The sequence below is a fragment of the Centruroides sculpturatus genome, unplaced genomic scaffold (assembly GCF_000671375.1).
Source record: "Centruroides sculpturatus isolate CEXI.00-Female unplaced genomic scaffold, Cexi_2.0 scaffold131, whole genome shotgun sequence".
In the NCBI taxonomy this organism is placed as follows: Eukaryota; Metazoa; Arthropoda; class Arachnida; order Scorpiones; family Buthidae; genus Centruroides; species Centruroides sculpturatus.
The window spans coordinates 85,554-110,948 of record NW_019384439.1 but is presented as its reverse complement, the minus strand read 5'-3'; the positions used below and the strand labels follow the sequence as shown (position 1 = coordinate 110,948).

General features: G+C 31.7%; 1 protein-coding gene across 1 annotated transcript in view; it reads left to right on the top strand.

Moving 5' to 3' along the window:
- LOC111620094 (proliferation-associated protein 2G4-like) overlaps positions 1-19,246 on the top strand; it is a 48,672-nt gene extending 29,426 nt beyond the window's left edge. The window contains exons 8-10 of the mRNA XM_023361938.1: positions 15,626-15,753; positions 16,896-17,062; positions 19,104-19,246. Of these exons, the coding sequence (XP_023217706.1) occupies positions 15,626-15,753; positions 16,896-17,039 (272 nt within the window). The 3' untranslated portion in view covers positions 17,040-17,062; positions 19,104-19,246. The remainder of the gene's footprint in view (positions 1-15,625; positions 15,754-16,895; positions 17,063-19,103) is intronic.
- The last annotated feature ends 6,149 nt before the right edge of the window (positions 19,247-25,395 follow it).

The following is a 25,395-nucleotide window of genomic DNA, read 5'->3' as shown; positions in this document are numbered from 1 at the left end:
ATTTTTCTCCGTTGCGTGTCACTTCGCGTTGAATTTTCGTTGATGTGAGCCTAACGAAGACTATTGTATCATTAAAACTTATTTTTTTGTACAAACAAAATAAATATATTGAAAAATATAAAAACAATATAAAATTATACTTCAGAAGTTAATTTAGTATCAAAAACGTAAAATATTTGAGTAGCCGAAGATATAGCCAAAGATTATAGCGCCACAGCACCAGCGAAAATTTAAATTTGTCGACTGGAATTCCTTTGGATAAACGACGCTCTACTGTATTTAGAAATAGCCTTTTTTACATTGTTCTCATCCTCAAAAGTTTTCCCTTTTAAAAAATTCTGCAAACTCCGAAAAAGATGCTAATCACTGGCAGCAATATCTGGCAAGGTTAATGTGTACCTAGGTAGTCCAAGATGGCGGTGCTTCGGTTAGATTAACTATATTTTTAGTAGACGTTTCCTTTTTTTATTTTGTTCAAGAACTACCGTGAATCAATAGCTAGTGACATTTAGCACAAGGCGTTCGTCAGTCCCACAAACAGTCGGAAGCGCTGCCATCTTGGACTACCTAGGTACACATTAACCTCTGGCGAATATGGTGGATGAGATAAAATTTTCCAGTTGAAGCTTTTGAGTTGAGCAGTTGATGTTGTTGTCAGTTAGCTATTGACAGTTCATGTGGTATCCATTTTCCTAGCTTTGAAACTTTTCTGATTTGTTGTAGATGTCTATGAACAGTTCCATGGGATGAATTTAAACGTTCCGCAATTTCATCAACTGTTAAAGATGGTTCTGCTTCAACTAGTGCAGAGAGAGCATCATCATCAAAGTCAACAGGTCTTCCAGTACAAGCCTTATCCTCCACACTAAAATCATTATTTCTAAATCTTTCAAACCACTTCTGCGCAGTCCTTACACTAATTACAGTTTGATTATGAACAGTATTTAATTTTTTGGCTGATTTGTAGCATTCTCATGACTTAAAAATAAAAAGTATAAAACATGTCTCTTATATTCATCTGTTACTTCCATTTTAATGAAAATAAACAACTGAAATGTTCCCAATTCTGAACAGTGTTATATGAATGAGATCCAATTTAACACTTCAGTGTAAAAAGTATCACATTAGACTGGCATTTTTAACAGCAAAACAAGATTTTTCTCAAGGTCATAAAATACTCGTGAACTTATCCACTGACCTGATACATTAATATCAAAAATGTCTTCGTATGCAACCGGTTAATTAGTGTGTTATGCTAAAAATACAGTAGGTTATCTGTGGCATTAGTTGTGAAATATGTAATTTTATTTCTATTCATCAGCCTATTACATCCAAGTTTATAATTGCACTAGGCGTGGTGAACCTATGGCATGTGTGCCTAAAGTGACATATCAGGAGACATTATCTGGCACATAACATATCAAGCAATTTTGGTTTATCATCTTATCATCATTTTTTTCAATCAGCCTCTTAGAGTAAATTTAAAGAAATTTACTCTGATTAATGCTTTAATTAAAATTCTCAATTAGAATTGTTTTTCTGTCTGAAATTTTGGCATTCATAAATATTTTTAAAGATAAGTATGCTTACTATATAGCATGTGGACTCAAAAGGTTTGCCAATCCTGGTCTATATTTACATTTCTAAATTAATATTAAGATCCGAAACTTTCAGTATATGCTAAAAGTATTATTTTAATTTAAAAATTTTTTACATAATCTATCAGTTTAGTATTGTGTGGAAAAGTTATATGGTAAGCCTATTCAGTTATCAGTATGATTGAATTCTTCAAACTACATAGTAATAATTATTAATTTGTTTGCAAATTGTTGTTTTGTTTGTGTGCAATAATTTTTATGGAAATTTATTTTTGTTTGGAGGAAATTTTGGGTGCTGAAAGTATTTGTAGCCTTTCTATTATTTTGATTTATAGAAATACAATGTCTAAATTGTTAAGAAAATCATTTAATTTAATATATTCTACTATTATTTCATAGTACAGTATAACCAGATTTATGAGCATATTTCATTCTGAATATTTCTCTTAAAATGGAATCTTACAAATAGGATAAACTTATCTGTTACTTTTTGGTCAAAATTTGTATCTTGTTCTATCATAACCCAGTCATTCAGCTCATGTGCTTCAAATAACTTAAAACTGTGACAAAACACTTATTTATCAATCAACCAATGATTCTATACAAAATGAAAATGTTGATTAGGTTATTCACCAATATGAAAGGAATTAAAGTTTAAAATCTATTTCAAAAATTAGTTTGTTTAATGTTTTTATTTGTTACTTTTGTAAGTATGAAGTAGCTAAAATGTATTATCATTACTTTTCTAAATCATTTGTCAGTTTTGAAAACATGAATTAATTAATTAATTAATTAAGAGCTTCCAAGACAAATAAATTGAAATAAAAGATTTGTCAATTTAAGATCTGAAACTTTCAGTATATTAATAGTATGACCAAAATTCAACCTGTCAGTTTTTGCTGGCCAATTAGTAAAATGTTTTATTTTTTTCCAATATGAAGATTACAGTAATTCATTCAATCAGTGAGTGAAAACCAGTTTTATGTGGGACATTGTATTTGGTAATGATGCTTTCTGTTGTATTTTTGAATGATTTAAAATTTTTCTTGATATGGGTGAGAAACTTCAGAATGGTAAACACTGCTAATAGCCAAAACTCCAGAAATAGTTGAAAAGTGACAATTTAACAATTTTTTAAGGTTTAGTATTGATATTTAAGAACGGAGTTCGATAACTGCTGTGGTTTGAATATTAGAACAAATTATATACAGTGGAACCTCGCTTAACGAGCATAATTCGTTCCAGAATTGTACTCGTAATGCAAAACATTCATTAAGCGAAACAATTTTTCCCATAGAAATCAATGTAAAATACCGATAATGCGTTCTATGCCAAAAAAACTACTCAAATATTTTATGTATACCATTTATTCAAAGAAAATTGTACAATGTGAATTGTTAAGGACCGTACTGTGAATCATCCATCATCTTTTCTTCTAGCACAGAATGAACCAACCTGGAATGAGAATTGATTTGCAGAAAACAAAAAAAAAATCATAGATATGTTTGACACAATATGCCAAATTCTTGGGCTATGTAAAGGCTATAATTAAGTAATAGAAATTAATTAATTTGACTAGAGGTAGGCAGTTATGCTTCCATCTCGTATTAAATTTATATATTTTAGATATATTTTAAATTAAATAAATTAAAAATATGATTAAAAATTGTAGCAGGCATTGTGACAATGCCACAATAAATAATTGCTCGTTGTATAATAAAAGAGTTTCTGATATAACGAAAAATATATAGAAATATGTGTAATTGTAGTCATTAATCAGTCTAAAAAATTAAAATTTTTCGTTTCAGAAAATTGATCAATATAATATCTTTGCAATCTAGCTGTTCGAGAGTACTTTTTTTCTATAGCATGCATTGCTAATTACCATACATGGTCCTCCCTGTTCTATTGAATTTTTAAAATAATTTTAAACTTGTTTTAAAACAGAGAAAGATTCTGTACTGAAGATGAGCATCTCCGAATTATGGTTCTTAGACATTTGTCTTATCTGTCTATTGGTTAATCCGGCACTGTCAGAAGACCAAAAAAGTTTTCACATATTCTGTAAATAGTTTACATAGTACATACATTCTTTTCCATCAAATAATTGGTTCAACTATAAAATGCCTAAAATTTATAGAATAATCACAGAATATTTGATTAGCAATAATTGGATCAAATACGAGGTATTACAAAGAAAATTTAGATTGAAGATAAACTTCTTTATTTAGAGGTTGTACTTTTTTTTGTTTTTTTTTTTTGTACTCTTTCTGTCCTGGGCATTAAGAGCTCTTCTTATAACAGGCTCATTAGGGATTCGGCCATATCCACAATGGGGCAACTGGATGGTGAAGGACGGGCCCGACATATCCGAACGGACCACCTCCCTGAAAAATTTTTGGGGATTCCTTCACCAGTCCGGATTCGATCCCAGGTCCCCCAGAGCGGTAGGCTGCCACCTTAACCGCTTAAGCCCTGGTCTCACTATGCGATTTCCAGCCACGCAGGCGACTGCAACCGTGATCGCTGTTCCCGTTAACTAGTAATCCCCCTTGAAAATCGGCGCAACTGCAACCGCAACTAGAAACAAAAAGTTTGTTCTACTTGCGACGATTGAAAACGTGCATCCAATCAACAAATGCCTTTGTGCTACATCATACAGTGACAACATTGAAAATAGTTCGTCATCATGGCTGATAGAGGATTAATAGTTTTACAGAATTGCGATTGATCAAACTTATTCAGGCTCACGAATACCTGTGGGATTTTAATTCTTCGTTTTATTGAAGATTTTATCTTTTCGTGTATTCTCACCAGCTCTATCAAAATAATTGCCTTTTTTTCTTTTATTCATTCCAGAAAAGGAACTGCTTGCTATTTTAATAAGGAAAGTGGCTAAAATTCCGTAAATACTCTGAAGTAGAATGTAAAATGTCGGAAAACTCACAAAAGTAGTCAAAAACAAGCTACTATAATTTTATTGGTTTATTATAGGGTCACGTGTTTCCGAGTTGCAACGTCAACGAACAATGTGTGACCATGAGAAGACGCGCGCGACTTGCGTTTGTTGCAGTCGCAGTCGCCTGCGCGGCTAGAAATCACATAGTGTGACCAGGGCTTTAAAGGAGGTACAGTACTATTAACCAGGGATGCACAACCTTTTCTGAAGAATGATTAAGTTTACTGACCAGGGGGCCGGACCATTTTACAACACACAAGGCGTCTAATTACTTTAGCAGCAGGCAGTGTTGACAATCACAGGAAGTTATGGCTAGATGCAATTTGAAATAATTATTAAATCAAAAACTTTTTAGTGCAATCGGCTTCCTTTTAATCGTAAGATTCTATTTCAACTATTAATTTTCTTAGGCCAACGTAATAATTAAAAATTGGTGCAAAAAATTTTTTTCTATTGTTAATCTATGGAGAGACATTGTTGTAAATAATTGGTTGTTTACTTACTGGAGCTCTTTCATCGAACTGCACTTGTAAGCAAACGAACTAAAGTAGCTATATTTTCTGTTTTTTAACTCTAATTTTTCTACTTTTATTGTTGATTGACTATTTAATAAAGCCATTAATGTTTTATCTGAAACATTTAGCCATAAAATGTTTCTCATGAAACTCACTTCACTATGTACTAGACAAAAAAAATTTGTATCAAATTGAATCAATGCTCTTTTTATCTGTAGCTAGATAAGTTTTTCCTCTCCCAAGCAAATTGGAAGTTTCTAAGTATAGAACTTTTTCCATTTCACAAAGTCATTAGCACCCAACTGTTTTACCACTTTCTCTGACCTGAGAAATGGGAGTGGCTGAAGTTCCTCTATTTCTAGCTAACACACTTTCTGGTTTAGATATCAAATATTTTAACGATTTTTAGAAGAATCAAATAGAATAAGTGATGTTAGTACTTCATTTCTGGTGTTATCAGGAAGTTTCAATTTTATGCTTAGAAAAACTTGCTTATTCGTCTAAATAACATCAAATAACATAAAAATAAGTGAAAATAGCAATTTTTTTAGCATTTGTTTACATCAGGGCTTCTTAAACTATGGGTCGCGACCCCATTTGGGGTCACTTAGGGAAATCTTGGGGTCGCAAGATTTTAATGCAAAATATTGAAAATAATTTGTGAGAGTTTGAAAGCAAGGCATGCTTTGTGTCATAGGTTTCGTGAGTTGCGGTTTGTGTCACTTTTGGTGCAGCGTGACAATGATTCAGCAACCCTGATTGCAGTGTGAACTAGCATAGTGTTGTTGCTTTTCAGTGTATTTAGTTGTCTATGTTCCATTGTAACACAAGAGTGAACTGTGGTAGCACACCATTATTGTTTTTGCAAATTTGTATATATCTTTATTTTGTATTTTTGGGTCGCAAAAAAAATCACAATCATAAATGGGGTAGTGAATAAAAAAAGTTTAAGAAGCCCTGGTTTACATTCTAGATTCTGATTGGTAGATTGGGCATGGTTTTGGCAGCAATTTTCCCAGGCGTCAGATTTTCGGTTACTTTATTGGATAAAGCCAAGTCTCAAGCCAGAAAGCGCGAATCTGAGCTTAAAAGGAGTGTAGGTAATAATTTTATCGTCCAATCAAGTGAAAAAGGTTCTTGATAGACTTAACATAGGAAGGGTTTGTTTCACTGCATTAAAGTAACAGGACCCATATCGCAACAGAGCAAGTAATTCATAGACACGCTTGAAAGAAAGGATTTGGCCTGTACCTTCTGTGGGCTGCTTAAACATTGAAATGGGGCCATATGTGGCCCCTGGACTGTAGGTTGTACATCCCTGATTAACCAATAAAAAATTTTTTCACCCAGCTATGTAAAATATGCATGTGAGATTAAAACATCCCCATAAAACTCATTACTATTGTCTAGTGCAATGTTTCTTAACCAGGGGCCACAGAACATTTCAAGAAAACCACACGCCAAAATCCACGTTTTTGGACCCAGAACAAACTAGGGTGGCCACAGTCAGAATAAAATACTAAAATTATATGAAAATGATATGAAACTTTAATAAGTAAATTATTTTTTAAACATATTTTAATAGTTTACAAAGTTAATTTGATAAGGAAATTTTGAACCTGAACTTTGTTGTCAGACAATATACATACATTTTTTTTGTAAACAAAAGTGTGTTGAATAAAAAAATGTGTATGTAAAAAGTGTTTTTTTTAAGCATGTTTACTATTAAAATAGAGTATAGAGTGCCTATACCAGGTATAGCCAACTTTTGTGTACATAAGAGCTACTTTTTATCTTAAAATTGTCACAATGGAGATAGTTTCCTTCATGCATTTGAACTAATGAACATTAGCTTCATTCTTATTCTGGGAAAGACTACATTAATTATTAATTAATAAATCTTAAAAAGATGTATTAGACAAACTAGGCCATTATTTAACTAAATACTCTATATCAAGGGTGGCCAACTTTTGTGTACATAAGATCTACTTTTTATCGTAAAAATGTGTCGCGATCGACTCGTCGTAGGCATAGTCTAAGTCAGGGATGGGCATTCCGCGGCCCGAGTCGCATAAAATGTGTATAAATATATCAATTTCCTAGCTTAAGAAGTATGCAGCAAAAATTCAAATGTTATTTTCTACAACTTATGTGTGTGAATAGTTTTTCCTGCAATGAATTTAGTAAAAATTAAAACGAGAAACCGGCTCACCTCGAAACTAATTTAAAACTAGCAGTGACTAATATTTAATCAAATATTTTTGATACATTACNAAAAAGATGTATTAAAACAATAATTTGAATGTAAAAGTCAATAAATCAAAAATTTCCATTAATTGTCTTATTTATTTACTTTACTTGATGTGGTCAGTTAATTTATTATCAGTCCAGTCCCAAAATGATTAGAATAAACTGATTCTGCTATATGGAATTTTTTTTATCTTTACAATTGCATGAGATTGACTGTATTAACTTCATTATTCTGCATTATTTTTTATTTCTTTGTATTTTCCTTATTATTCATTGTCAGGATTCTTTTTATAGATTAACTTTGCACTATCTGGAACCTATGACTGGCGCTCGACGCGTATATACTATATATTGCTGTTGACAAATGTTTTCGAGTGATCACTTCGCTCTTCTTCAGGTTGACTGAAATTCCCCGGACTTTTTATATATTTTTTTCTGTATATTATTGAAAATTGTTAAGCAAGAATGCTGCTACATAAAATTGAGTTTTTTTTTTTAGTAAAATTTTAAGTTGTAAAAGTACATTTGAAAATTATTACTGATCTTTAGAATGTGAAGAAGCTTCAGTTATCATAAGAAAAAAGAAATTATAAAAGGACAGTACTTCCGAATCTACATAAAATTGTGTATAAAATATTTATAGAATATAACCACTTTGTGTGTAGAATATTGAACAGATATTACTAGTTACACCTAAACATTTTTAAGTTAAGCTTTCTTCTAGTTGTGTAAGCCTGCAGTTCAAACTTCTGCCATATCTGATTCAAGTTGGTTAATTCACAGTACAGTAGAATCTAATTTTAATCTAGAATCATATTGCTCAGACCATCAAAAATCATCAATCTATTGTTCATGATATGACAGATTCTTGACATTCATCTGTTGTTTTGAGAATTCATTAAATTGAGAACAATGGATTTCTGTTCATCCAGGAAAAATCTGTTATTTAACCCCCTACATAAAAGAAATATCGGTATTTTAAATTGTTCAGTCTCTTGAGATTTCTATTCTATAGAAACAATCTTGTATGTATGTGTGTACAATAAAGTTGATGGAAACTATATACTGTAAGCACAAAAAAGAGGCAAATCATGTATGCTCATTAGCACTTCACTTGACTTTAATTTGTTAAAAAAAACTCATCTGTATAGGTTTGTTTTGATGCCACTTTTCTGCCTGTTGAAAACAACAGCTGGTATTAGCTTGATATTAGCAATGTCATGTATAGTGCAGTCTGTTCATTTATGTCAAAACTCATCAGGGGAATTTTCTTGACTTGGAAAGACTCCACAGCCTTGTAAGTTTCAACACTACACTTGGACTAGCATCAGAATGTTCACCAAGTGTCTTCTCCTTAATCATATTAGCCTGCTGACTCTCTTTGTACAATTGTACATATTCCATATGTAACAAGTGCATCATCAAACTGTGCAAATTCCCAGAAACATCAAAATACATATTAACTAAACGTTGAAAAAATGCCAAGTTTATAATAGATGAGGCTACAAAAAATCCATTATGATTTATCCCAAGTTATGATTTACTAAAAGAAGGTAAAATTACATTGATGTGGAGGACTTGAAAAAAATCCATTGTTTCACAATCTGTTAAAACAAGATTCTAATGTATATTCAATTAGCAATTAATTCAAAATGATAAATTATTTATCCAAAACTGGGAATTAGGTATGATAATGAAATCGTTGATGATGTGTCCATTTAATTTACATAACTTAGGCTTGAACTCCATATTAACCGATAACAAAAACTGAAAAATAAAGAGATTCAGTTACAGATTTGTTTCTGTTTGGCTAAGTTCCACTTTACCTGAAAATTGCCAAACCGTGCAGAATTTGAAGCTAATTTTCCAAAATGGTGGCTTTGATATTCATATCACTTGCAAGTAGTCTGTTAATTGTTAATTAAGACACTAAAAGAAAAAAAAATTATTTTGGTTAAGAGAAATTTATAAAAACCAATGGAAATATTATTGTAATGTAAGCTGCTGAGTGAATTGCCACCTTGGGATCAGGAATTTTATTTTGACTTAAGTCAGTTTTGTAGACAATATTTTAAACAAAATGATAATTATGAGATGATTTGTCACATTGATTTAAACTATTTGTTAAATAATAGCAGTAATGTGGTTTGCTCATGACTTGTCATCACTTGCAAAACTCTGTTATTTGTGAAATCACAACTGAAAAACTTAAGAGATTTTTGATATTTTCAAGGGAGATTTTGTCAAACTGAAAGTGAAAAAATTAGAAGTTGCACTGTTTTCAGTTTCAGTTTTTCATTTCAATTATATTTTCAGTTAATGTGGAGTTCATTAGACTCAAATTCTCCTTCAAATTGACTTCTGATATTTATTTATTAGTTAAAATATATTCCACAACAAATGTAACTAAAATAAACCAGTTTGTTTACTCTAATTTTTTAAGTAATGCATTTGAATCAATAAATTTGCAAGTAAATTTAAATTTGTTTTTTCATTCATTCATTTTTATATTATATTTTTGATGAAATCTGTCTGTCAGACTCAATGACATTCATGCTATAAAATTTGCTATACTGAACCAAAGATTAAAATTTTTTTTAAATTCTTGTAAATATAATTAGTATATAATTGCTGTTATAGAAAGTATAGTATTTTTGCATTTGAGGGTGTATTCTTGGAAAAATTCTGAATATTGAATTTATAAGATAAACTTTTAATTTTTTTCAAAGGAAAAAATAGTTTTGTAGGTACCAAAATCACCATGCTTTTCTTAATATACAAGTGCTTCTTTTTAATTTAAACATTTTTATATCTTTAAACTATTTAAAAATTAATATTATTCAACTAATTTTCTGCTTATAACAGAGCAAATACAGTTTTTTTATCTGATAAATTGCAAATACTTATTTCTATTGTGTTTCAATTAAACTAAAGTCAGTATTTAATGTCATACAGTACAAATTTTATTTATATTATTATGCAATTTTATACTTTTGCTAATGATGGATATAAAACATTAATTGAATAATTTTGAAGTTACAAACAATTAGTTATGAACATCCTTCTATCCTAATTATGTTTATAAGCCAATGGGCACCTAAGTTAAATGATATAATGTTTATTAGTTGTCACTTTAGACACAATTCTGTTAAGCTTAACTGCACCAGGTAATGACATACTGTTTCTGGCTTTAAATTAAAGTTAATATCCAGTATAGTTTGATAATACAGATTAATAAATTATTATGAAAGATATGTTACTTTATTGTTCAAGTTTCAATAATCAAAATATAAATCACAATTAAAATAATAATAGATTACACTAAAACAATTTATTTGCACTTTAAAAAATTTGTTGCATTACATTTCTTCAATTCTTTCTTCCTTTATTTCAATTTGCATATGATCTACAATACTTTCAATATTTTTCTTTTCCAATTTCTTTCTGTTTCCTTTAAATTTGCCTGAACTGGTAGTGGGTTGAGAATCTGTATTGCCAATAGGTCTGAATAATTCTGTCAGCATTTGCTGTTTAGCTTGTCTTCTAATGTCTTTCAAGTGTTCAACATAAGGAAGAGTTGCAATTTCAACAGCTTTCTTGAATTTTATGCTTCTATCTAAAATAGGATCCTGTTCAAGAAGTTCATTGCATACACTATCAAGTGTTCTTAATAGCGATGAAAGTTTAGCAGAAGTGAAAGTCTTTAGTTTAGGTAGCTCATATTCATCCTCAACATTGTAATCATTATCATCGTCGTCGTCGTCACTGTTTTCCTCACTACTACCATTTCCATTTTCAAAGTGTAGCTGATATAATTCTTCATTTGTTGGTTCTTGTGTCATTTCATTAATAATGTCTTCAATATCTTCTTCTCTAATATCAAATCCTTCTCCATTTTCCCTAGCAAAACGTAAAATATCTTTTAAAACTACATCAATCTTATTGAATTCTTCAAAATTTGTCACGCATTCTTCCCACATAGTTTTCCAACAATTGCTTATTGTGGTTTGTGAAACTTCATCCCAAGATGTATGTATAAAATCTATAATATTATAAATATTCAATTTTTCCCAAAAATCAGTCATTGTAAATGATTCATTAGTTGTCAGTGCTTTAGTTGCTGCTCTATAAACATTTCTCACATAGTAACTTTTAAACATTTTAATTATACCCTGATCTAGTGGCTGGATTAAAGAAGTATTACTATGTGGTATAAATAAAACTTCAATATTAGGATGAGCGTGTTCAATATCATCACTACAATGTACTTGAGCATTATCTAGTATCAAAATAACTTTAAAAGGCAAGTTCTTTGACTGGAGATACTTCTCAACCTCTGGAATGAAGCAATTATTGAACCAATCCCAAAAGATCTGTCTAGACATCCATGCATACTTATTAGCACGCCAATAAACTGGCATCTGATTCTTATTTTTTCCTCGTAGGCCCTTAGGGTTTTCGTCGTGATGTACCATTAGAGGTTTGCATTTGAAATCTCCCGTAGCATTAGTAGCCAACAATAATGTTGCACGTTCCTTAACGGTTTTAATGCCGAATCTGTTTTCGTTAATGTACGTTCCAACCCCCGTCCATTTATAAAATAAACGTGTTTCGCTAGCATTAAATATTTGTTCATTTTTATAACCTTTTTCTTCGATTAAGTTTAAAAATAATGAAATAAAAGCATCGGCAGCTTCCTTATCGGTCAAATCACCTTTTCCGTTAAACTTTATATCACGCAAGCCGTAACGAGTTTTGAACCTTTCGAGCCACCCTTTACTAGCGGTGAAAGGTTTAGGGTTTTGCACGTCTTTCGTGGCGTGTTCATAAATTCGAAGTGCTTGCTGTCTCACAGTCATATCGTCCATGACAATTTTCCTCTCGTTCATCATCTCTTCAATCCATACATTTAATCTCTTTTCCATCATTTCGTAATGAATATCACGTACCACAGACGTAACTTCGGCACTTCGAGGAGCAGATTCCTTAACAGACTTACGTATTTCCGCTTCTTTCTTCTTGATCGAACGCACGGTCGATTCGTTCATGCCGAATTCACGTGCAACGGCGCTTGCCGATATACCGCTCTGTAATCTGTCGAGTAGTTTAATTTTCTCGGTAAGCTTTAAAACTATTCTCCTTCGCTTAGGAACACTAGAAGATTCACTCTCTCTGCGCCTAGAAGTCATGACGATATCGACAAAGGTAACAGACACTCGCGATAAAACAGCGTTGGAGTGCAAGGTCAAACGCCGACCACTAACAACCAGCTTCACGGAGACAAAGACAAAGCTCGGTTCTGCGCATCTCCCTCAACGGTCGCGCGAATCGGTTTAATTTCTTCCTTACTTAACGTGTTTTGTAATATAAATATGTTTTTTTATGTTCAAATTTAATTTTTTTTGTAAGGATGATCGATCTGTGTTATTACCATCGCGTTCTCGTTTGTTATTTTTTCAGAATTATTATATCTGACTGATCTTTGTCAAAACAATAGATCAGTCAGGTATAATTATACATAAAATTAATTTATAAAAATATTGAAATTTCGCTAATCGTTTAACGTTCACATAATTTTCACATGTTCGTTCTGTAATTGTAGCTGTTTAATACCAGATTTACTTGCTTTATTTATATATCAATTATATGAACGTTTGGTTTTATAGCATTTTCACCAGATAAATTTAAAATCATAATAAAATGAAGCACGGTAACCTCGTACTGTTAACTCGGTATATGCGAATTCGCGCATTCACGGCTGCGGACGAGACGCGATTGATTATTTTTAACCTCTTGACGTCAGCTAAAAATAGTGGAAACGCCTTCGATTTGTTGGATTGAACAGCATTAGTCCTTCCTGATAAAATGGCATCGACCCGTCGCTGAAATTCGTACGTTTGTTTAAATTCATTTAAAACTAACGCCTCGGGATGTTACGAATTAATTTTCACATTGTTTTTTATATAAAATTGATTAAGACAAAGGCGAAAATTCCTCATAAAATAATGAATAAATCCGATCCTTTGTGCCGTGTTTAGAATAAAAAGTAAAAGTATAAAGCGAATGACAAATTCTAAATTTCTTTTATGATGAAAATAAACAATGTTAAAACTATTATATTTAACTAAAATGCTATTGGAAAATATATATTTGTATTGTACGTAGGAATCTTTATTTATTTACTCTCAAGTAATCGCGAATACGGAGGGATTTGCTTATATACATAATAGATAAATTTATTATTTTATGCAGACTAATTAGTATTAAGAAATTGTGTCGACCTACATTTGTAAAGGTGCTTTCTTTTTGTTTAACGAAACAAAAAGAAAGGCGCAAGTATAGGAGTAAATACCAGACGGACCCACTCGTATAACATTCCTCCCTCCGGTAGTTAGCAAAGTGAACTCGACCTTTCTTTACAGTGTCATGCTTCGGGTCATGTTTCCGTTTCATTCTATAAGTACTATAGGTTTTACAAGCATTACATGTTTTATATATACAGTATATATGTATATAAATTTTTTTTTCCTGGACACAAAATGTTTTTCCTATAAAAAATTCATTCCTATTCGGATCTCGTTCAGTTTTCGAAATTTTTATCGCTTGTTTTGGAAAATAAAATGTAAGATTGTCGGAAATCAAGTACAAGATTGGGATTTTATTTTTAAATTGTATGTAGATGACCTTTAAAACTGTTTATAACGTTAAAGTTGGATTTTGTTTTGTGAATGTTAAATAAATACTTCTAATATTTTAGTACGAATGCATACGTTTCTTCTTAAATAACTTCTAGACCACTTATTAAATTGTCATTTTACTGCTTACTGTTTCCTAGTATTTATTTATCGACTTATCACACATTGAGACTTATTTTATCTGCTTTATTATTATACTAATTATACATTAAACTACAAATATTTTGGCCATCCTAAAATAGAAACATTAGTTTTTATTTATTAATGTACAATTATTATTGTTAAACATATGATGCACTTATTTTAATTAAAGTNCTCTTCAGCCCTATGCTCTACCTTTTGCAAAAAATGTTATTTTAGATTGCTTGCTTTTAGTTAATAGATCTTTATAAATTTCCTTATATGGTGCTAAGCACTTATGAAGAATAAAGCAAGTATGGAATAAGGGAAAAACATCTGGCAACACCAAAATCAGAAATGTTGTGATCTGGCAACACTAAAACAAGTTTCGAGAAGGACTACACGTATCGACAGAAGGTGGGAAAAGAACGTTTACATACTTAAGTACTAATAGTTCACGAAAATAATAATTTTTATGAACTATTAGTACTTAAGTATGTGAAAATTTATTACATTTCGTGTTGTACGAGGGTTTTACCCAATTCTCGAATCGTGTTAGAGTGAATCCATGTTATAGAAGTGTCGTGTTATACAGGGGTTACCTGTATATACGAGGGGGACCCAAAAAAAAACCGAACTGAGAGCGTACTGCCATTCATATACATGGTATAGAGTTTTCCTGTTACATGGGGTTAGTAGAGACCTTCACAAAACAGCTGTGCAAACAGTGTCATGTTTGAGCATAGTGTTGTGTTTCTCTTATTGTTATTTTGTTCCACCTGCGAAGTTCTGGGCATCCTTCAACATCTCAAAACAATGAAAACATTGAACAAATCTGCCAAAAAAGTGTTAAGACGTCTGCGAGAGGATGTGCGAAGGAAACATCCGGAACTTTGGCGAGCAGGTTCCTTCATCACGACAACAACCCCTCACAAACGGTCTTATGAGTGACCCACTATTTTACCTCTCAGGGATGGCCTGTCGTTCCCCACCCTCTGTATTTCATCAGACCTAGCCCCATGCTACTTTTTTCTGTTTCTAAGAATGATGAAAAATCTAAAAGGGAAGTGTTTTGATGGTGTGGAGGCAATAAAAACAGCTTCGCTAAGGGCACTGGACGATATCAAGGTTGTAAGTAATTGAGATCTTGTTAAAAAAAGTGAATAATAATAAAAATAACAGATAATATATTGGATTTAGATTAAGTAAAATATATTAAATTTGAAAGTTTTTCACACACACACATTCTGTTAATATGTGGGTGATAAAAAATGTTTCTAAAGTTTATGTTCATAATCTGTGATTAAGGATTTGACTCAGAAACTAACAAAATATTTATAATTTAAAATGAATGCCAATTGATTAATGTTGGACTCTGATTCTCGGTTGTAGATTATGAATACAGATGTTACTACAGTGATTTGAGATTTAGCTATTTTTTATTTATTTAAAATATTTTAATATACCTAAATAAAAATATCTTTTCAGGAGAATATGTAGCTCAGTTCAAATTTACTGTTTTACTGATGCCAACTGGGTCTCATAAAATTACTTCTGGACCCATTGATATGGATATGTATGAAACAGAATTTAAATTAGAAGACGAATCTTTGAAGGTGTGGATTATTTATTTATTTTTTAAAGCAATATTCTATAATATAAAATAAATTAGAAATAGTTAAATTCCTTAAATAAGTATTCTAAGAAACAAATTTTATTCTTAAAATTTGTTTACTAAAGTTATAAGTAATAATAATGAAATTTTAAAAGAAAATAGCTAAAATGAACATTTGCAATCTGAAAGGGAAAAACTTGACTCCAATTAAATATTAAACTTAAAAAGCTTAAAATTTGAATAACAGTTATTCTCTTCAAGAAATATAATTGTGATGATGAAAAAGAATTTCATTTTCTTATGAAACAAAACTAAATATTCTTCTTTACAGAGTTAATTAATTATCAAGCTCTTAGAAAAATTTTCACTTAAATTCAAAAATAATAATCCAACAAGAATACAGATTGTAAAATAAGTTATAGTGATTATTTGCTACCATCTAAATGGTTCTTTTGCTGTTCATAAAATTTAGTAAAAAGTCATTGTTAGATTTAAATTGTTTTTGCAAATGAAGACATATACTATTGTTTCATACTTAAAATGTGCTTTTCTTAATGCTTGATTTGTTGATTTAATTTCAGTGCAAAGTAGACTAATTCATATGATCAGTTAAATAAAATCAAAACTTCTGCAGCTAATATTTGGAAGAAAGAATTCTAACTTAATAAAAAGTATTGATCTCTTCTAATACTTTATATACAGTACATCTGATTTTGTATTTTTATCATACCATATAAAAGTGCAAAATGATAGATATCCTATTTATTCTTTAAGTTATTTTTAGTTCATATATAGAAAATGGCCTTCATCAGGCAAGTAAATCAAATTCAATGGAAAACAAATTTGAATTGTAAGATTCAAATTTGTTTTTCATTGAGATTTGATTTGCTTGTCCAGTGAAGGCCTTTTAATAAGTTTATTATTTGTTTATTAAATGTATAAAAAATAAAACTCAAAACAAATGAATGAACTTATTTTATGATCTTTTCTAAAATTTAAAACCAAATGTAACAAACTAAGTTAGAAAATTATTTATTTATAGCTAAAATACAAAAATTAAGATGCTGTAGTTGGATGATTTATATTGAAATATTTTTTATTTGTTTAATTTATTATAGTCTCATCATGAAAATTTTTTTTTAGATGCTATTAAATAGAGCAGTGGGACCAAAGTCAGCTAAAAAGAAAAAGAAAAAAGCAGAAAAGGCAGTGGCATCATCTGTAGAATCTGGAGACAAAATTGAAGATGAAAAACCAGATGAAAATATCAATAAAGCTGAAGATTGAATGACTATTAAATAAAAAAAAGGGTAATAAGTGTTGTAAAATAATTCTGCATGTTATATATAATATAAAGTAGTCATTTTCTGTTAATAATAAGTGAGTTATATGTAATAATTTGTTTCATTAATCATAAATTAACCAAAACATTAGATGTTTTATATGTTAAAAAAAATTTATCTAGTTTTTCATTAGATATAATTGATAGCAACCATTTTTATTTTTTTAATATTAAAGATGGACCTGTCAATATAGTAATAGCAGTGCATGATATGTTGACAGAAGCATGTTGGCATATATAATTTTATATTATATACAGGTAACCCCCATATAACACGGGAGTTATGTTCCAAAAAATTGCCATGTTATGCGAATCCGTGTTATACGAAACAAAGAACTAGTACGAAAAGGGGGTGTAGGTTCCAAAAATTAAAAAACATGCTATTATATTTTCATAATTAAGATAAATATCTTTATTAAAATTTTCTTAAGCAATGCATAGTAATATAAATTAAACAATGTTTTCTTCGTAAGCACTATTAACCGAGGGTGTTTTCTTTTTGGCAAGATATCCTTATCCTCTGAGCATTTTTCTGCATTATATTCAGATCCATGCTCTACCTTTTGCAAAAAATGTTATTTTAGATTGCTTGCTTTTAGTTAATAGATCTTTATAAATTTCCTTATATGGTGCTAAGCACTTATGAAGAATAAAGCAAGTATGGAATAAGGGAAAAACATCTGGCAACACCAAAATCAGAAATGTTGTGATCTGGCAACACTAAAACAAGTTTCGAGAAGGACTACACGTATCGACAGAAGGTGGGAAAAGAACGTTTACATACTTAAGTACTAATAGTTCACGAAAATAATAATTTTTATGAACTATTAGTACTTAAGTATGTGAAAATTTATTACATTTCGTGTTGTACGAGGGTTTTACCCAATTCTCGAATCGTGTTAGAGTGAATCCATGTTATAGAAGTGTCGTGTTATACAGGGGTTACCTGTATATACGAGGGGGACCCAAAAAAAACCGAACTGAGAGCGTACTGCCATTCATATACATGGTATAGAGTTTTCCTGTTACATGGGGTTAGTAGAGACCTTCACAAAACAGCTGTGCAAACAGTGTCATGTTTGAGCATAGTGTTGTGTTTCTCTTACTGTTATTTTGTTCCACCTGCGAAGTTCTGGGCATCCTTCAACATCTCAAAACAATGAAAACATTGAACAAATCTGCCAAAAAAGTGTTAAGACGTCTGCGAGAGGATGTGCGAAGGAAACATCCGGAACTTTGGCGAGCAGGTTCCTTCATCACGACAACAACCCCTCACAAACGGTCTTATGAGTGACCCACTATTTTACCTCTCAGGGATGGCCTGTCGTTCCCCACCCTCTGTATTTCATCAGACCTAGCCCCATGCTACTTTTTTCTGTTTCTAAGAATGATGAAAAATCTAAAAGGGAAGTGTTTTGATGGTGTGGAGGCAATAAAAACAGTTTCGCTAAGGGCACTGGACGATATCAAGGTTGAAGAGTTCCAGAGATGCTTCAAACAGTGGGGAAAAAGACTTCACAAGTGCATTGCATCTAATGGAGAGTACTTTGAAGGTGACTGAAGAAATTTTGTAAAAAATTTCTTCAGTCACCGGATTTTTTGTATAAAAGCTTTATTTTATTTTATTTTTTTTTTTTTGGTTCCCCCCACATATATTATAATATTAATGTAATATATATTATGATAGTAATAGACATAAATAATAACTAAGTAGAATTTTAAATTGAAATTTTCTTACAAAGAATTACTTAAAAGTAATTAAAATTGATATAATGTAAGAAGAAATGTTTTGAATTGAAAATTAATAGCTTTAAATTTTAACAAGCAGTAATTTGAAATGATTTCTATAATATTTCATTTTCTACATCTGAAAAATATTCTTTTAATATATTTGTGGAAGTTGATTAGAAATTGTGAACTTTTTGTTGAATAACATTGTTTTTTTAATAATAATTGGTTTTTAAGTTGCCCAAACAATTTTAATCTATGCATAAATTATTTTATTTCAGGTGAAAGGATACAAGTTGTTTACAAATGGACTAGCACAAAAGCCAAGCACTATTGCCAGGGGAAGGAGAGGCACCGATTATTGGCCAAAAAAAAAAATTACGTTCACCCGACTACTACAAGAACTCCACACACCGCTCTTGCGGAAGATATTTTTGTGTTTACTTTTGATAATAGATTATTTAAAATTTTGAAAACACAAATAACAGACAAGCAGAAAGAGAGAATCAACAAGGTTGAAAACTTCAAAATGGAAGAAGCACTGCCAAAATGTTTGTTATATTCCATTTATAAATTGGACCAAAATAATAACGACAACATAACCGCTAATCGAAGATTGTAGCAGGCTTAAAATTAACGAAAACGTCTATCAATAAGGAATATGGTTTGGTAATTTGGTTGGTGCAAACTCCTTCCGGAAAATGTTAAAGAAATAAATGCCCTTTTTTGAAAATAATTTTTCGGCTTGTATAGTTTTTATTCTGGTTTAAAAGTAATGTGCAGGAATACAACTGAAAAATTTTTAATCAAAGTTTAATAAATATTAAGATGATTTAAACTGGTGATATAAATTTTAAATGAAGTATTTATTTATTTTTTCAAATTTGAATAACTACTGTAAGATAATTCAAAAGTATAAAACATCAGAATTTATTTTTGTTTTAATTATAAAAAATTTAATGGTTGAAGTGTTTCTTTTTACATTTATTATTTAGTATTTAAAATTGTAAATTTAACAAGGTGAAAAAGAAGGCAAAAATGAAATTTCAATTAAAGATTTTATTCATGCTTTTAAAAACTGAGTTTTTTTAATATATATCTATATATACGAATGAATTTGAATTAATGAAAGACTAGTTTTAAGCATGCAGTTACTAATTTTAATAAATGGCAAAGACAAAATAACTATCATATTAGGTATTTGGAATCTTATCTACTATAGCAGGTTTATGGGAAATTAGTTTATCATGAATTGAGAGAATTCCTAGCGAGCGAATACTTTTTTCCCTCTTAAGATATTGAAGACAGTGAAAATTCTTGCTGAACAATGTTTTCTCCAGTCATCTTATTAGTGCTACTAAAAAATATGTGCAATCTAATGTTTATATTATTAAATTTGAATTTATAAAATCGTATCATTCTAAATTGTCCATTTATTAGATAATTTTTTTAAGTTTTATTGATTAATTCGTAGTCTACGAAATAGATACAGGCCGGGAAATAGGATGACAAACGAGGTGGCACAACAGTTCAATTTTCCCTATTAAGCTCGATTTTCTAGACCCATTTAAAAATTTGTCAATCTCTTCAATGTTAACTTGGTAAAACTAGTTTTATAAAGTAATAGCAATAATTTATAATTTATACATATGTTACGGGCAAAGTTCGGAATCCGGCATTCTATAGAATGCCTAGGCATTGTATATAATGCCTAAAACTAGCCGGCAATCTATGAAACGATTCATATTTTACAAATTTCCTAGGCATTCTATAGAATGCCAAATGAGAAACCGGCAAAGTATGAAATACATCTCCGTTTGGTTTCGAATATCACGTGGCAAGGCACGTGACTTTTAACACTGCGGTTTGTTCGGGAGTGTCAAAATACAAAAAAAAAATTTACTTAAATTTGTTCAACAAAAAATTAGTTTTTTACTGTGCTCCATGGAAATGGAGGAGCAAGCTGTAGTGTTGGAGAAGGCGTCGTGGTCTATAGACATGAAACAACGATTCGACGATGAACTGTCCAAAATTCGAGTTAATGCTGCAAAAACAGTATTTTCTTAACCGAAACTACTTACCAGAAGTTAGTAAATGATGTACAAAAAGCCAAAATGACTACTAAGAAGGAACCTAGGGACTATTGGTTGCTGAATCGCTATGATGTGATGATTATAGAAAACAAAAGTAAACTCATTTATCCTGTTAAAGAAGGCATCAGTACTGTACAGTATTACGTCACGGACTCTGAGTTAATTCACGTACTTCATGAAGCTCATTTGGCTATTGGACACGAAGGACGTGATAGAATGTAGAAAGAACTTTCAACCAAATACAAAAACGTTACACGTCATGATATTGAACTGTACATCCACCTTTGTGAACCTTGCCAGAAAAAACAAAGGTATTAAAAAGGGCATTGTTATGAAACCTATGATTTTTTTTCGCATTTAATTCCAGTTGTCATGTATATCTTATTGACTTTCAGTCTCAACCAGATAGAGAATACAAATTTATTATGGTGTACCAAGATCATCTCTCAAAATTTGTGATTCTTAAGTCTAACGTCAAAAAGCTGAAGTAGCCTATAACCTAGTGGACATATTCTCATTGCTTGGAGCACCATCTATATTACAGTCTGACATAGGTAGGGAATTTGCCAATAATGTGGTGACCAGCTTGAAGAAGTTTTGACCAGCACTGAAGATTGTCCATGGGAAGCCTCGCCATTCACAGTCAGGGTAGTGTCGAAAGAGCTAATCAAGATATCGAAAATATGCTCTGTACTTGGATGCAGGACAACGAATCTGACCGCTGGAGTGAAGGACTATGTTTCGTTCAATTTATGAAAAATAGAGCTTATCATTCTGGGATCAAAAGAACACCGTACGACGCTCTTTTTGGCTGCAAATCTAAAGTAGGGCTTACATCGTATTTTCTACCAGAAGACGTTTTAAAAGACAAATACAGAGGAGCAGCTAGAAAAAGTAATAGAAAGCATCAAAACAATGGAAAAAGATGAAACTAATCAGATTATGCAAGAAAAAGAGCCTGTTTTAAAAAACATGAATGAGATTATAGTTGTTAGTGGATTAAACCAACCTGATGAAGACATGCTTACCGAAGAGATTTCCGTTTCTGCTACCTGTTGTGTGTTTAAAGGAAACGAGTGATGAACTTGCATGGAAAAAATGTCAAAAAATTCATACCTTCTGTGGCCATGCTAGTAAAGATGATGAAATGGATATTTTGTGCACCCTTTGTTTCAAAACTGAAAATGCTACTGAAGGTAAAATAAATTCTAAAATCAATCTGGAAATACAAGCCAAAAAAATGAAATTGAATTTGGAAAAAAATTTCCCACTGCTTCTTTGGGAACTACTGTGGGAGTTCCTATTCGTGACGTCGACAAGGGGCGTGGTGATTCGCGCAATGTATTGGCAGTTGTAATGAGTGTGACAGGATGGTTTCTACCGACTTGGAACTTTTGAAGGAATTTTAAAACAAGTATATGCGAGATCACAATTCACTTCATGCCCTAAGAACTTGCTTAGAATTGAAGATATTCCTGACCATGAAATTCCTCTCCGGTCAGTTGCAATTGCTCAGTCCAGTGGAAGCGGCCAAGGATTCGTCAGATATATGTGTAAAACAAAGTGCCAAAATATGAAATGTCTTTGCATGAAAAATGTAATGAAATGTAATTCAAATGTCATTCAAGTCTACCATGTAACATTGCAACAAGTAGGTTAATTTTAATTTCTTATTTTTTATATGAAAATTTTGTTTCCCTTAATAAGAAAAGCATAAATTTTGTTTTGTACAACTTTCATTTTTCTTTACGTATTTTGAATAAATTTTTTTAATGGCATTCTCATTGTTTTTTCAGAATAACATTTGTATTTTTTAGGAATGTACGTCAATTATATAATAGCCTTATCAGGACCTGTTTTCATACTTTGCCTAAATAGCATTTGTCATTCTATAGAATGCCTAGGTATTATATACAATGCCTAGGGAAAGTATGTGATAATTCTCATATTTCATACATTGCCTAAAAACGCCGGGCATTATATACAATGACTAGGTATTCTATAGAATGCCGGCTTTTCATACTTTGCCGGTAACATATATATTTTTTAAATTAAGAGGAAAACATTGGTCATATTTTTCGAGGTTGGAGTGAGGTTGCCACATCACTACAGCGCATTTGCGTGTGAACATCACGATTAAATTTTACATTTGGTTATGTCTATCGGCTTTTGGAATGGGGAGATGTGTAGACCCCTTCTTAAATGCATTGTCATTGGACAAGTATATACTCAGTTTCAGTTTTCTATCTTTATCTAGAAATGGCCGAAGTTTGAGTTGGAAGAATTGAGAACATGCATAATTTAAACGCTTTAACTTTCTTTGTATCATGTTATACAAATGTAAGTTTGCCGACAAGGGCCCTTAGTCTCGAGTTTTTCGTGTTGTACTCGAATTGACGTCATCGAACTCACTCGTGTTACTATGACTCACATAATCGGTAGTCTCGAGTTTAGACCAGTGTTCCGTTCGACGACGCCATTGCTTAAGCTTGTTTTCGTCGCGGAGCAGAGCACCAAACGGCGGGCGCGTTTTCTGATAAGTTATTTTTCTGCGAAAAATTCGTTGAACTTTGGAGACATCATTATTTAATAGAAATAATTTTTATGGCAGATGAATAAGAAATGTTTTTATCACAAGAAATGTATAAAATTACAGTACCTAATTTATATACTGTACAGACGATAGTAAACTCAACTTACCCGCCTAAACTCTCAGTAGCGTGTAAGTAGTTTGGCTGCTCGTCCACTATTGGTCCAGATTCGACCAATCCTATCGCGACATGAGTCGGCGATGACGTTTTACCGCATTTTACGAGTCTCTTTTAGTGTCTTTATACGAATACTGTCGCAATTTTTTCGCCGCTATTTACGAATCCGCATTATATGAACCCGCGTTATAGGGGGTCGACTGTATTAACTATACTATTAATAGAATTACGTTATACCACGTTATTATTATTAAACAGATATCAATTCGTGCGTTTATTAAAATTTATGAACTTTAATTCACTGTAGATTGTATAGTGTAGAAAATACACTTTTCTACTATTATTAAAATAAATAATTCCACTCATACCTTTTCAATGTGATATTTGCGCCTGCTTAGCTGCACACAGACGGTTGATCCGTGGTGGAGTCGTTGGCAATGCTAGTCTCATTTCATCATCGACGGATCTGAGTCTCTCCCTCTTTGATGTTTTAATTCCAGTCAGAATCGAGAAGCCCAGTTCACACAAATACGTAGTTGAAATGGCAATAACATATTAACTGCCATATCGGAGATAGCCGGGTATTCACTTTTTATTGCCAACCAAAATGTATCCAAAGGCACTTCGAGGAGTTGTAATTTCAATATTTTGTCTGGTTTTAATTCCGCGAGTTCCACTTGTAATAGGTAGAGATTCTGAAATCGCAACGAATGGATTACGAACCCAGTCAATATCTTCAACACTGTCTCCAAAATACTTCTTGAACCTCTGCTGCAGGATTTGTAAATGTTCTTTAATTAGATTCATCATCACTTTATTACCGGAAGCAAGTGACCATATAGTCGAAAACATTTTAAACGAACTATTTTCAATTCTCTGTATCCACAAATTTAGCTTATTCACAAATCCTTGAATCTTATCCATACTAGTAAGAATATTTTCGTTTCTACCTTGCATTTTTCTATTCAGCTCATTCAATTGTACGAAAATATCAGAAAGATAGGCCAACTTACATACCCATTCATCATCTTCAAATAAATCGATTGCTGATGACCCGAAGTACCCATCAAGGACTATAGTGTCTCCACCGAAAAAAGAGCCCAAATCAAGAGAGCGGTCTTCAAGTAAATACTACGCGCGAATGTTTGTAAACGCTTTCTGACGTACCAAAGATGAATAGTTTATATAATCAATAAACGGGTATTATTTTTCTTAATCAAGTTGTAAAATGCACTTCTTTCGCCCAATCCGTTTCAATCCCGAGTCCAAGCGCCTACAGACGCGACCGCTTGCACAAAAAATTTTCTGTGCCTGTCCAAAAGACACAGTGGTGTCAGTCCTGACAACGCAGTCATCGCAAACGCGCTGTCGACCCCTCGGCCCCGTCGTGACGAAGCATAGGGGCGCTTCGTATATTGTCACACTAAGATGCTAGCAGAACGAGTACTAAACACAGACTGATGTAACATGCGCATAATTCAGGACTTCCCTCTCCTCATTCGTTATGCGAAACGTCGCTCGTTAAGCGAGTCATTTGTTAGAAATTGTTTTGCTCATTATGAGAGTGTTCCTTAAGCTAGGTTCCACTGAATTTTATTTTTGAAAAGTTTTTGTTCGCAAAAGTATGTAGGAACAAAACTAAAAACATCATGCAAACTTCTTAAGGCTTAAAATTCTCTTTCGGCAGAGATTTGTAAAGGATCTCTCGTTTTTAATATTATTTTACTGTTATATTCATTTAATTTCTTCTGTAATACATTCCATAATGACTT